The sequence below is a fragment of the Manis javanica genome, chromosome 15 (genome assembly GCF_040802235.1).
Source record: "Manis javanica isolate MJ-LG chromosome 15, MJ_LKY, whole genome shotgun sequence".
Taxonomy (NCBI): Eukaryota; Metazoa; Chordata; class Mammalia; order Pholidota; family Manidae; genus Manis; species Manis javanica.
In genome coordinates, this window is record NC_133170.1 from 15,698,695 (window position 1) to 15,710,410 (window position 11,716).

General features: G+C 45.9%; 1 protein-coding gene across 2 annotated transcripts; it reads right to left on the minus strand.

The window, feature by feature from the left end:
- Positions 1-2,023: 2,023 nt before the first annotated feature.
- Positions 2,024-9,987, minus strand: LOC140846500 (uncharacterized). 2 transcript variants are annotated; one of them, XR_012125642.1, is made up of 2 exons: positions 9,556-9,987; positions 2,024-2,985 (listed from the first exon to the last, which is right to left on the minus strand). XR_012125642.1 is itself a non-coding variant. In XM_073222991.1 (2 exons), exon 2 carries the CDS (start codon positions 4,420-4,422, stop codon positions 3,205-3,207), a length of 1,218 nt encoding a protein of 405 aa, XP_073079092.1. In that variant the 5' UTR covers positions 4,423-4,483; positions 9,556-9,987; the 3' UTR covers positions 3,025-3,204. The 2 variants fall into 2 exon arrangements, 1 of the variants encoding a protein (XP_073079092.1); XM_073222991.1 differs by lacking the exon at positions 2,024-2,985 and adding an exon at positions 3,025-4,483.
- Between the last annotated feature and the right edge of the window lie 1,729 nt (positions 9,988-11,716).

The window sequence follows — 11,716 nt, forward strand, 5'->3', positions numbered from 1 at the left end:
TCCTAGGAATTTACCCTAAGGACACAGCAATCAAGTTTGAAAAAGACAGATGCACCCCACGTTTATCGCAGCACTATTTACAATAGCCAAGAATTGGAAGCAACCTAAATGTCCATTGGTAAGTGAATGGATAAAGAAGATGTGGTATATATACACAATGGAATTCTACTCAGCCGTAAGAAGAGGGCAAATCCTACCATGTGCAGCAACATGGATGGAGCTGGAGGGTATTATGCTCAGTGAAATAAGCCAAGTGGAGAAAGAGAAATACCAAATGATTTCACTCATCTGTGGAGTATAAGAACAAAGGAAAAACTGAAGGAACAAAACAACAGCGGAATCACAGAACCCAAGAATGGACTAACAGGTATCAAAGGGAAAGGGACTGGGGAGGATCGGTGGGCAGGGAGGGATAAGGGGGGGTAGAAGAAAGGGGGTAGTAAGATTAGCATGCATGGGGGAGGGAGAAAGGGGAGGGTTGTACAACAGAGAGAAGACAAGTAGTGATTCTACAACATTTTGCTATGCTGATGGACAGTGACTGTAAAGGGGTTTATAGGGGGGACCTGGTATAGGGGAGAGCCTAGTAAACATAATATTCTTCATGTAAGTGTATATTAAAGATAACAAAAAAAAAAGAATGAAAGAAAAGGGGGATTACTCTCTGATAGGATAAAACTAACTGTAAATCAACGATTAATGCATGCTTTAAATATCCTTAATTTTGATCACTTAAAGGGTGTCACATGATCGGCTATGGATGTATACTTTTCTGATAATATTCCATTCTCTTAAAAAAAAAAATCAGTTCCTGTATGGTGACCTCCAATGAGTTCTACACAGTGGTATAAAGGGCATATCAAAATGTGGGCAAAGGGTCTGTTTGTGTTTATACAGAGGATCAAAGCCTAATTTGGCTACCCAGAAAATGAACTAAGATACGATATGAAGAAGAACTTCCAACATCAGCACTCTCTGGAAGAGACATACCAGAAGATGATCATCAAAAAACCTCAACAAAGATCCAGGCGATGCTGCCGTTGTAGCTGCATCCATCCCACTGTTTCCTGGACTTGCCATTGGAATGAAGAAGGAGATATCTAAGCTGGCCTGTGCATACAGTAAAACAACAAATTTGACTGAATCTATACTGTTGGAACTCAACCAAGAATTAGGAGAAGTGCAAGTTGTAGCGCTCCAAAATCTTACAACTACAGACTATCTACTGTTAAAAGAACATATGGGATGTGAATAGTTCCCAGGAATGGGTTGTTTTAATTTGTCTGATTTCTCTCAGACTGTTCAAGTACAGTTGGACAATATCCATTATATGATAGACAAATTTTCACAAATGCCTAGGGTGCCTAACTGGTTTTCTTGGCTTCACTGGAGATGGCTGGTAATTATAGATCTACTTTGGTTATGTAACTGTATTCCTATTATGTTAATGTGTGTGTACAATTTAATTAGTAGTTTAAAACCTATACATGCTGAAGTTACTCTACAAGAAGATATGTCAAAGAAATAATTAATCTTCCCATGTTTTCTTCTGTCTGCTACCTCTATAGCTTTTCTTCTTCCTTCCTAATTACAACCCTTAAATAGAATTCATGCCTCATATCAAATTCACCAAGTATCATAACTCCTCCAAGTGGTAAAGATACCTCGAGACAAATGCTGGGCATAGAAGCCACAGGGCATAAATCTGCAAAGAAGTAAAAAGCTAACCTTTTCAAACAATATGGCTTCTCTCTCACTTACCAACTTTACATTTCCCTGTATGGCCCCGGAAGATGACTGGTTAGCCAGAGACAGGTAAGATTCCTCAGGGGAGGAACAACCTAAGACAGGCACAGTCACAGGGGGGCCATCAGGTGAGAAATTGGCGTTCAACAGAGGTGAGACTTAGAACCTCACCCCCCTTGTTTTGAGAGAAATCTTCTGCATCCATGGATATATTATTGACTGTCGCGTGCCCTGTCCTCGCCGGCAAGAACAGCACGCAACAACAGCAGGATTCTTCTGCAGAAAGCTTTATTCTTCAGCTCTTTGTGAAACAAATGAGTTGGGCAGGACCCAGAGGGGAAGGAGAGGCTTGCTTATATAGTTCTCATGCTCTGACCTGGTTGGTGCGGCTGCATATGCCTTATTAGCATAACCATTTGGTGGGTCTCATTGGTCCTTATGCCAAGGCGCAATTAGCATGTAGTTTAGTGGTGTGGGATGATTTGTCATTAGGAAGTTCGGGGCCTTCCGGCTGCCCTGCATGGGGCGCTATTTTCTGAGCGCGGCTGCCAACATCTCCCCCTTTTTTGTCTAACAGAAGCTCAAGGCGGAACTTGCCAGCAGAGGCGGAGACAGAGGCCTGACCTCCATCATACTTCCTGATGCCCCCTTTTTGGAGAGGGGTTCTGGGCATCTACCCCTATGCAGTCAGGCATGCCTCTCAGAGGGGTCCAAGACCTCTTGCAGTGCTTTGCCTCGCATCCTCTGGCTGGCGTTGGGACCGCTTGGTACAAAGGGTTTGGACCCTTTTTCTCAACCCTCTTGCACCATGAGCTTCTTAAAGAAAGCTGTGATTAAGCATTGAGGTACTCGGGCCTGGTGCAGTGCCACATGGGCTCAGGGTGCAAGAGCTACCTCAAGCTAAAGCCGAGCTTCCTTCTTAAGCATGTTGAGCCACACTTGGGGAGAGGCGCCAACGTCTATCGCCATTAGGGCTTGAGCAAGGATCACCTTGTCTTGCTTATGTTGGTTGCGGAGTCTGCATAACAACCAGAGTAAGAGCATGAGACCTCCAAGCAGGAACACGCCCATCCCAGCCATGCCCGCCCACTCCTTGACGTGGGAGAGAGCTCTGAGGAACCAGGAAGAGAGTCCTTCCGCTACGGAGATATCTAGACGGGTGGAGTTGATGTGGATAATTTCTCGCCGCAGCTCTTCTAGTGTCCCATCGAAGTCTTGGGACCAGTTTCCTGAAAGATACTGGGACAGGTCTCGTGACAGATTAGCTGCCTGTGTAAAATTTTTATATTGAATGCTAGTGATGCAGAGGGCATGATATTTCCGCTCACATCCCAATTGGGCCATTTGCCAGAGCACCTCTATTTGTTCCTCCACGAGATCTATGCGTTGATTGAGGATCATTATTCCTCCTTTCAGTTTGCCATCAAGTGTGGACTGTTGGTCCAGGGCAGAAGCTACTCAGGCTGCAAGGTTATTGAGCTCTGTAGCCGATTTGATGGAGGTGTCTAAAGCTATACCAGCGGCGGTGGCTGCGACCGCGGTCGCGGAGATCAGGAGCACTATGGCGGCTGTAACACTGAAATCGCGCCTTTCTCGAAACAGAGTCATGGTGTTAGGGGCGTCTACGGGAACAGGGACCCAACGGGGGATGCGGACTACCAAAGCATTGGTAAAGTTACGCGCATCCCAACACTGAGACAGAAAGCAGGTTTCATTGGAGCAGTAGTCAAAGCTACTATTGGATAAGATAAACAGAAATGGGGGGTATACGCATACTGGAGAAGGTGGAAAAAGGGAATTAGGTGACTCTGGACCTGATTTTGCTGAACACGTGTAGTTCTCGTTGTTATGGGTCATGATCATGTTCCAGTGTGCGCGCATGTGGTTATTCTCGCACCAAAAGGTGATATTTTTTACACCGATTCCCCCACCCTGGAGGGCGGAAAAGGGGGAGAGGTCGGTACACGAGCCATTGACTCCACACAGCATCCATTTATGGAAGGGGTTCATGCTCAGCTGCTGACGAAACTCGCCTTCGAGCACCTTTACTGGCCACCAAGCCTCATTGGCTGGCCGTCCCTCCATATCTGGGGAGATGGTAAACTCCTGCCTCTCAGTTGCCCACGTTACTACAGTTGACTGACAGTCAGTCCAGGGCCACAGCTCTCCCTCATAGTCGCCCACACAATGGGAGGCATATTTGGGTTGACGAGGCCTGTCGGTGGAATTGTTCCTGGGAGAGTGTACAAATGTGCCATTGATCCAGAGAACCATCTGGTGGATAGTCATGTTCTTATAGGGCGGGCTCCCTTCCTTATTAGGCCCTTCAAATTTAGCTGACATAACGGGGAGGCTACTGGCCTCTAGAATTATGTCACTGAACCATCCGTATTTCCTCCGTTTCAGGGAGATACAGCCAGCTAGATTCTGAGTGGTGAAGCATAATGACCCATTAGTTACGAAGGATCGGTTTTCTCCCAGGGGAGCTACTAGGGTGTCTTTAACTAAGTAGGGCAAGTTCATACTAGCATTGGTAGTGAAAAAGCGCGGAAAAATGGCTGCATTGAAACGGACAGGCATAGGCTTAGGAAAGGCAGACAGGATTCCCCATCTCAATACTCCCTGAGTCGGGGTCTCCAGTGTCAGGAGCAGGGTCAGGAGGTATAGCGAAGTCATCTCCTTTGTTTAGGACTTTCCTCGTTAGGCGCTCCGGGATCCAGAAGGGATTTTCTTCACCCTGGGGGAAAACACACACAGCTCCCCTGGATCTGATTATGATTGGATCCGGGCCCGTCCATTGGTTAGATAACACGTCCTTCCATTTTACTAGTTCTTGTGGGTCTTTTGGCCACTGATTATGGCGATCCGCTGCTGTATGGCCTTGAGCATCCAGATTCAAAAAATTTATAGTGAAAAGTGCTAGGGCTATGGCAGTTTTTGGTGTGGGGGGTATATCTTCAATTCCCCCTTTTTGTTTAAGTAAATAGGATTTGAGCGTGCGGTTCGCGCGTTCCACAATCCCTTGACCCTGTGGGTTGTAGGGAAGGCCAGTGATATGTTTTATCCCCATGTGATGACAAAATTGAGCAAATTTTGTAGAGGTATAGGCTGGGCCATTGTCTGTTTTCAGAATCTGTGGTAACCCCCATGCGCTCCAAGCCTCAAGGCAGTGCTGGATGACATGGGAAGCTTTCTCTCCTGACAATGGGGAGGCAAAGATGACTCCTGAACAAGTATCCACGGATACATGTACATATTTCAGTTTCCCAAAAGACGAAATATGCGTCACATCCATTTGCCAAACTTGTAAAGGCCTAATACCTCTGGGGTTGATCCCAACATGAGGTGTGGGAAGGAAGCTGCAGCAATGTTGGCAGCTAAGGACAATGTTCCTAGCTTCGGCCCTGGTTATGCTAAACCGCTTGCGCAGTGTTTCGGCAGTGACATGAAATTGTGTATGGAATTTTGAAGCTGTGGTGATAGGGTCTAGCAGGGGAAAAGCTATATTTCTGGTTGCGAGGTCTGCCAGGTGGTTGCCTTGGGTCATAGGCCCGGGAAGGCCTGAATGTGCTCTGATATGAGTTATATACAAAGGAGATTGCCTATGAAGTAGTGCTGATTGTATCTGTTTGAACAAAGTGGCTACTGGGCTGGACGCTTTGATTAGCCCGGCCACTTCTAGAGATTTGACTGCATTAACTACATAACAGGAGTCAGACACAATATTTAAAGGTTCAGGAAAGATTTGTAGGACCTCTAAGACTATGCGACATTCCACTATTTGTGGAGTGTCAGGCGTGTAGCCTTTTGTCACAACTTTGCCATCATGGACATAGGCACCTGTGCCTGTCTTAGACCCGTCCGTGTAAACTGTTTTTCCATGAGGCAGCGGGGTTAGTCTAGTGACCCGAGGAAATACTAGGAGATGATTTTTGGCGAAGTTGATGAGGGGATGTTTAGGGAAATGATTATCAAAGGTTCCTGAGAAACTGTAAGCAAGTATGGCCCAATCATCGTTCATAGCACATAATACTTGTATCTGTTCTACGCTGTAAGGGGTTATAATTTTAGCTGGAGCCTCTCCGAAATGTGTCATGGAGGTTTTTACTCCTCTCAAAGCAAGTTTGGCCACGGCTGCTGGATAGTACTCTATTGTCCTAGCCTGAGAGGCTTGGGGATGAATCCAGATCAGTGGGCCGTGCTGCCATAAGACTGCTGTTGGCAGCTCTGGGGTGGGAAGGACACACAACTCAAAGGGTTCATTCGATTGCACTCTATTTAATTGTACTGTCATCAAAGCCTGTTCTACTTTGCGAATGGCTTGTAATGCTTCAGGTGTGAGGGAGCGCGGTGACGTTAGTTGTGGGTCTCCTTCTAGGGTTTTAAATAGTGGAGTCAATTCAGTGGTGGGTATCTTTAAGTATGGGCGCAACCAATTAATATCCCCTAGGAGTTTTTGGAAGTCATTCAAATTTCGCAATTGATTATGTCTTATCTCAAGCTTTTGGGGGCAAATTACATCTGTGTAAATGGTTGCTCCTAGGAATTTGCTAACACTAGATTTTTGGACCTTCTCACTTGCTATATTCAGTCTCCAATTTTCTAGGGATCTAGTGAGATCTATATATGCTTCTTCTATTTCCGCTGGTTGTGGGGAGCAAAGAAGGATGTCATCCATGTAATGGATGATCTTTAGCGTGGGATAGGTCTTACGAATTGGGTCTAGCGCTCGCTGAACGTACAGTTGACATATGGTGGGGCTATTTGCCATTCCTTGAGGGAGGACCTTCCACTGAAATCTGGCATCGGGTTGTTCATGGTTAATAGCTGGCAAAGTAAAAGCAAATCTTTCCCTGTCCTTGGAGCTTAGAGGTATAGAAAAGAAACAATCTTTAATATCTATTATGAGCACTTTCCATTCTTTGGGTAAGGCAGAGAGGAGTGGCAGTCCCCGTTGTACGGGTCCAAGCATTCTCATTTGAGCATTTACTGCTCTCAGATCATGAAGCAACCTCTATGATCCTGACTTTTTCCTGATTACAAATATGGGTGTGTTCTATGGGGACACAGAGGGTTCTAGGTGTCCCACTTGGAGCTGCTCTTGCACTAAGCAATGAGCTGCTTCTAATTTTTCAGAGGATAGGGGCCACTGAGGAACCCATACGGCCTCCTCTGTGAGCCAAGGTATGGGCATGGCATCTTCAATGGCCCCTATGAAAAACCCAGGCCGTGACGGTCATTCTTTACTTTGGGCAGGATGGGCTCTATGTGTCCCTGTTGGTGTTTCCCCAGCCCCTTGCCAGGGATGTATCCCATGTCCATCATCATGCCTTGGGCGGGGGTGGAGTATTCATTAATGAGTTTGAGGCCTAAGTCTCTCATGACATCCCTCCCCCATAAATTGACCGGTAGAGGGAGTACATAAGGGGTGACTGTACCCTCTTGTCCTTCAGGGGCTCGCCATTTCAATGGTTTGGCACTAATTGAAGGGCTTGACTCATATCCTAAACCTTGTAATGAATGTGAGGATTGGGTCACAGGCCACTTGGAGGGCCACCAGGTTGCAGAGATAATACTTTTATCTGCTCCAGTGTCTAGGATTCCCTCAAAGCTCTTTCCCTCTATTTGAAGAGTTAATTTTGGTCTGTCTGCTAAATCTAATACTATGAAGGCTGAATCCCAGTCAGAGGAGCCGAAGCCCCTTTCTCCCCTCTCCGTGTTGGTAGCAGGATAATTGGCGTGGAGACTAGGTAAAACTAAGAGCTGGGCTATGCGGTCTCCCGGAGATATAGGGTAGATTCCTCTAGGGGCCGAACACATGATTTTTACCTGTCCTTCATAATCTTGATCTATGACTCCGGGATGAACTACCAGGCCTTTCAATGCAGCAGAAGAGCGCCCTAGGAGTAACCCAATGGTATTTGGTGGTAGGGGGCCTTTAAAGTCTGAAGGGATAGGCTGAACTCCCATCTGTGGAGTCAACACTATTCTGGTGGTGGCACGGATGTCCAATCCCGCGGAACCTGAAGTGGCTCTCCTTGGGGGGCCTGGTTGTTCCCGAATGACACTTGCGTGCTGGTTGCCCCATATATTTGCGGGCCCTGGTGACGGGGGCCCCTCTGGGCGTTTTTTGGCAGTTCTAAGGGTTTACCTTCTATATCTTTAATAGACCGGCACTCATTAGCCCAATGCCTGCCTTTCTTACACTTAGGGCACAACTCAGGGGTCTTTTGGGTTGTTTGTTCTGAAGCTGGGCTCCTACACTCTCTCTTTATATGTCCTAATTTCCCGCATTGAAAGCATTTGATACTTCTGTTAGTGATCCTGGCTTGTTTGTGGCTCTGTAATATGGCCGTGGCTAGGCCCGCATTGGTGAGTGGCCCTCCTATTTCTCTACAGGCTTTCAACCAGGCATGTATCCCTTTTTGTTTCCAGGGTGTTATCGCCTGTCTGCATTCCTTGGTACATTGTTCAAATACTAATTGCTCCACTAGGGGCATTGCTTGTTCCTGATCTCCAAATATTCTGCCTGCGGCCTCCATCATACGAGCGACAAAGTCAGAAAATGGCTCGCTCAGCCCTTGAATAATTTTTGTCAAATTGCCTGATACTTCTCCTTTGTTGGTGAGGGCTTTCCATGCCTTGGCGGCGCACGTGTTTATTTGTGTGTATACCTGTAAGGGGAAGGCAGTCTGGTTGGCTACCCACTGTCCTTGGCCCGTCAGCATATCATATGACCACGCAGGCTGTCCTTCGGCCGTGTTTGCGCGTGCCTGGGTCATGCTGATATCATGCCACAATGCCTTCCATTCTATCTATTGCCCCATACTAGAAAGGCATGCCTTAGTTACATATTGCCAGTCTGCGGGTGTCATGGCTGTCTCTGTTAATCTCTCAACTTGTGCTATGGTATAGTTAGCACTGACTCCATAAGCCCGAACGGATTCTGCTAACTCCTTAACTTGTTTATGGCTCAGGGGCTGGTGAGAGCGTACACCGTTATCCTCAAATACAGGAAACATTTGTCTAATTGCCTGAAGAGTATCTGGGTGGCAAAAGGAGAGTGCGCCACTCACGTAAGGTGGCGGGGCAAAGGGCGTCGGGGGACACCCTGCTTTCATTTTTTCCTTGGTCCGCTTTTCAACTTTGCTGGTTCCCTTACTTCTACACTCTGCGGTTTTATTTTCTTCCCCTTCCTCTGCGGACGTTAATTCCTCCTCAGATTCCCTATTGGAGAGTTGGAGGTCCCTCAACTCTTTCCAGGGGTATTTACTATTTTCTCCGAGGCGATTGTCACTCGCTTCTCGGGGCTCTTTCGCTTTTGCCCTAGGCGGGCTTTCTCCCTCACTCTGAGGTTTCTTTACCTTCGTTTTTGTGGCCTTTTTTCGGCCGCGCGCGCTCTCTGTTTCCCGTTCCGTTTCTGACATGCTCTCTTGGATATCTGTCAATGCTCTCTGACCTTCTTTTATTACCTTTTCACATCTCTCATCTTGCAGACAAGCTCTAATCAGTTTCCAGAGGGGCCTGGTGCCTCCCCTCAGGCTACCCTCCTCCTCCTCTCTATCAAGATCTTTCCCCAGTTTGTCCCAGCTCGGGATTGAGAGGGACCCTGAACAAATGAACCAGGGGGCCACACGGTCTATCTCCTTCACAAAAGATCCTAAGACTTTGCTGGAGACCTTCAAGTTTCGCTCTTTGAGAGCTGTCTGCAGCGCCGTGACTAATGACGGTGCATTCCCCATGGTGCCTCCTTATTTACAGAGAACCATCAACCATCATCCTAAAAAGCAGGGGCCTCTCGGAACTTACCCCTCCGGGCTTTCTTCTGACCTGCAGTTCTGAATCCTCTCCAGATGTCTGAAGGGTCCTCCCTGTGCCGGTGATGTTCTGGTTCCCGGGATTCGGCACCACTTGTCGCGTGCCCTGTCCTCGCCGGCAAGAACAGCACGCAACAACAGCAGGATTCTTCTGCAGAAAGCTTTATTCTTCAGCTCTTTGTGAAACAAATGAGTTGGGCAGGACCCAGAGGGGAAGGAGAGGCTTGCTTATATAGTTCTCATGCTCTGACCTGGTTGGTGCGGCTCCATATGCCTTATTAGCATAACCATTTGGTGGGTCTCATTGGTCCTTATGCCAAGGCGCAATTAGCATGTAGTTTAGTGGTGTGGGATGATTTGTCATTAGGAAGTTCGGGGCCTTCCGGCTGCCCTGCATGGGGCGCTATTTTCTGAGCGCGGCTGCCAACAATTGACCTTGTCTAGCTTGGATTAACACATAGTCTACAGGCACACACCTGATCATCTACATTTGCTCTCTTACAACACTAAACTATGTTTTCTACCTTTACCTTGCATCTACCTATCACGTCAGCATTTTATTAAAAAAACAATAATATTAATAAACGGAGAAATGTGGGATTCACATATAAATCAAGTATGAAAATCAAATGAATATTCATATTTGACCTGATTGTTTATAGTTCATAATGCGTGATCAAAACCGAAAGTTTCTGTGGTGACTGCCCTTGTACTGTTCACCATGGAAGAACTTATTCACTATGTATGAATTCGTTCACCATGTAAGAACTTGTTCGTTATGCTTCAGAAGATTGGAGACTGATGAGAATTAGGCTGGGGGTGGGTTAATGATTGTGCATTGAGCATTGACTCCCCTATATAGAATTTTATTGTTTTTAACAACCATTTGATCTATAAATATGAGAGATGCCCTCTCAAGAAAAAAAAAGAAAAAAAGCCTGCAGAGAAAAACCGAGAGGGATCCAGAATTGGTTTCCTCATGTAGCATCTAGTGTGCACGAGTTTCTCAAACTCCAAAACTCAGATGTGTAAGAAAGGAAAACATTTACATTTTTTCCTCAATTCCAATTTAATGTCTATTTACAGACATGATTCTTTCTGATGGCAGTAACCAGAATTTTCGTCAGTTCCTGGCAAACTCAGTCAATTCAAGTTTCAAGAGGCATTTAGTAGTCTTCCTTAAGTGGCATTGCCTGATTGCGTTTATTAAGTAGCCTCGTGGCTCCAGGGAAGGAGGAAGTATGGGAGCCTTCCCTGGTAGTTATTCCTGCTGTCATTTCCTGAGTTATCATATATGCTTTCCAGATGCAGGCACTTCTTTACGGTAGCTTCCGTCAAGATGTTTATGCTCTTACTAATTGCCAGCTGTCTGATCCAAGCTTTCTTGAGCGGTACCATTCCCTTGTTGGGGCTACAGGATTCCTTCACTCTTTGTCTGCTTATTCTCTATCTTTTGTGGGGGTTGTTGTAAACCTAAGTCAGTTTGGTCTTGTACAACTTTAGGATATTTTAGTAAATAATAGTAATCACCCCAAAACTGACTTCCTTTTCCTAAATGATGTCACAAATACAGACCTTCTTAAGAAAACATTCATTAGCAAGCCGACTCAAAACATTTCTAGAAACTTCTGTATGAGTGATGAAATCACAGCTTTCTGTTCTTTTAGAGTTATTATCTCTATCCGATTACCTCTTTACAGGAAGTGTTTACTTGAAGTAGATGCAACAATATCCAGGAGCAAAATCCAGTGTCCTTAGAGTTGGCATCAGACAACCAGAAGTCCTCTGATTCAGTGGCTGGACACAGGTTCATTTGTGGCACAAGCCTCAGGCATTATCTTTCAAGGTACAGGTTACAGGCTGGGGTGGATTTTCACATTCTGTTCTTTAAACAACATCACTCGAATTCCACTCATTTGTATGACAAGACCCCATTTCTAACACTCATAATGCTGATTAGAGAAGCTTCTAGGATCTGTGGAGCTATGGCTAACAAAAGGAACATATTCACACCGGTTCACTCTGGAGTGGAGTTCTCTCATTTGCATGCCAGCTGACTTCGGTAGTGCAATTCCTAATTTACGCAATCTCTTAGTCAGTTCGGGCTGCTATAATAAAAATACCATAGACTTAAACAACAAACACTTATTTTT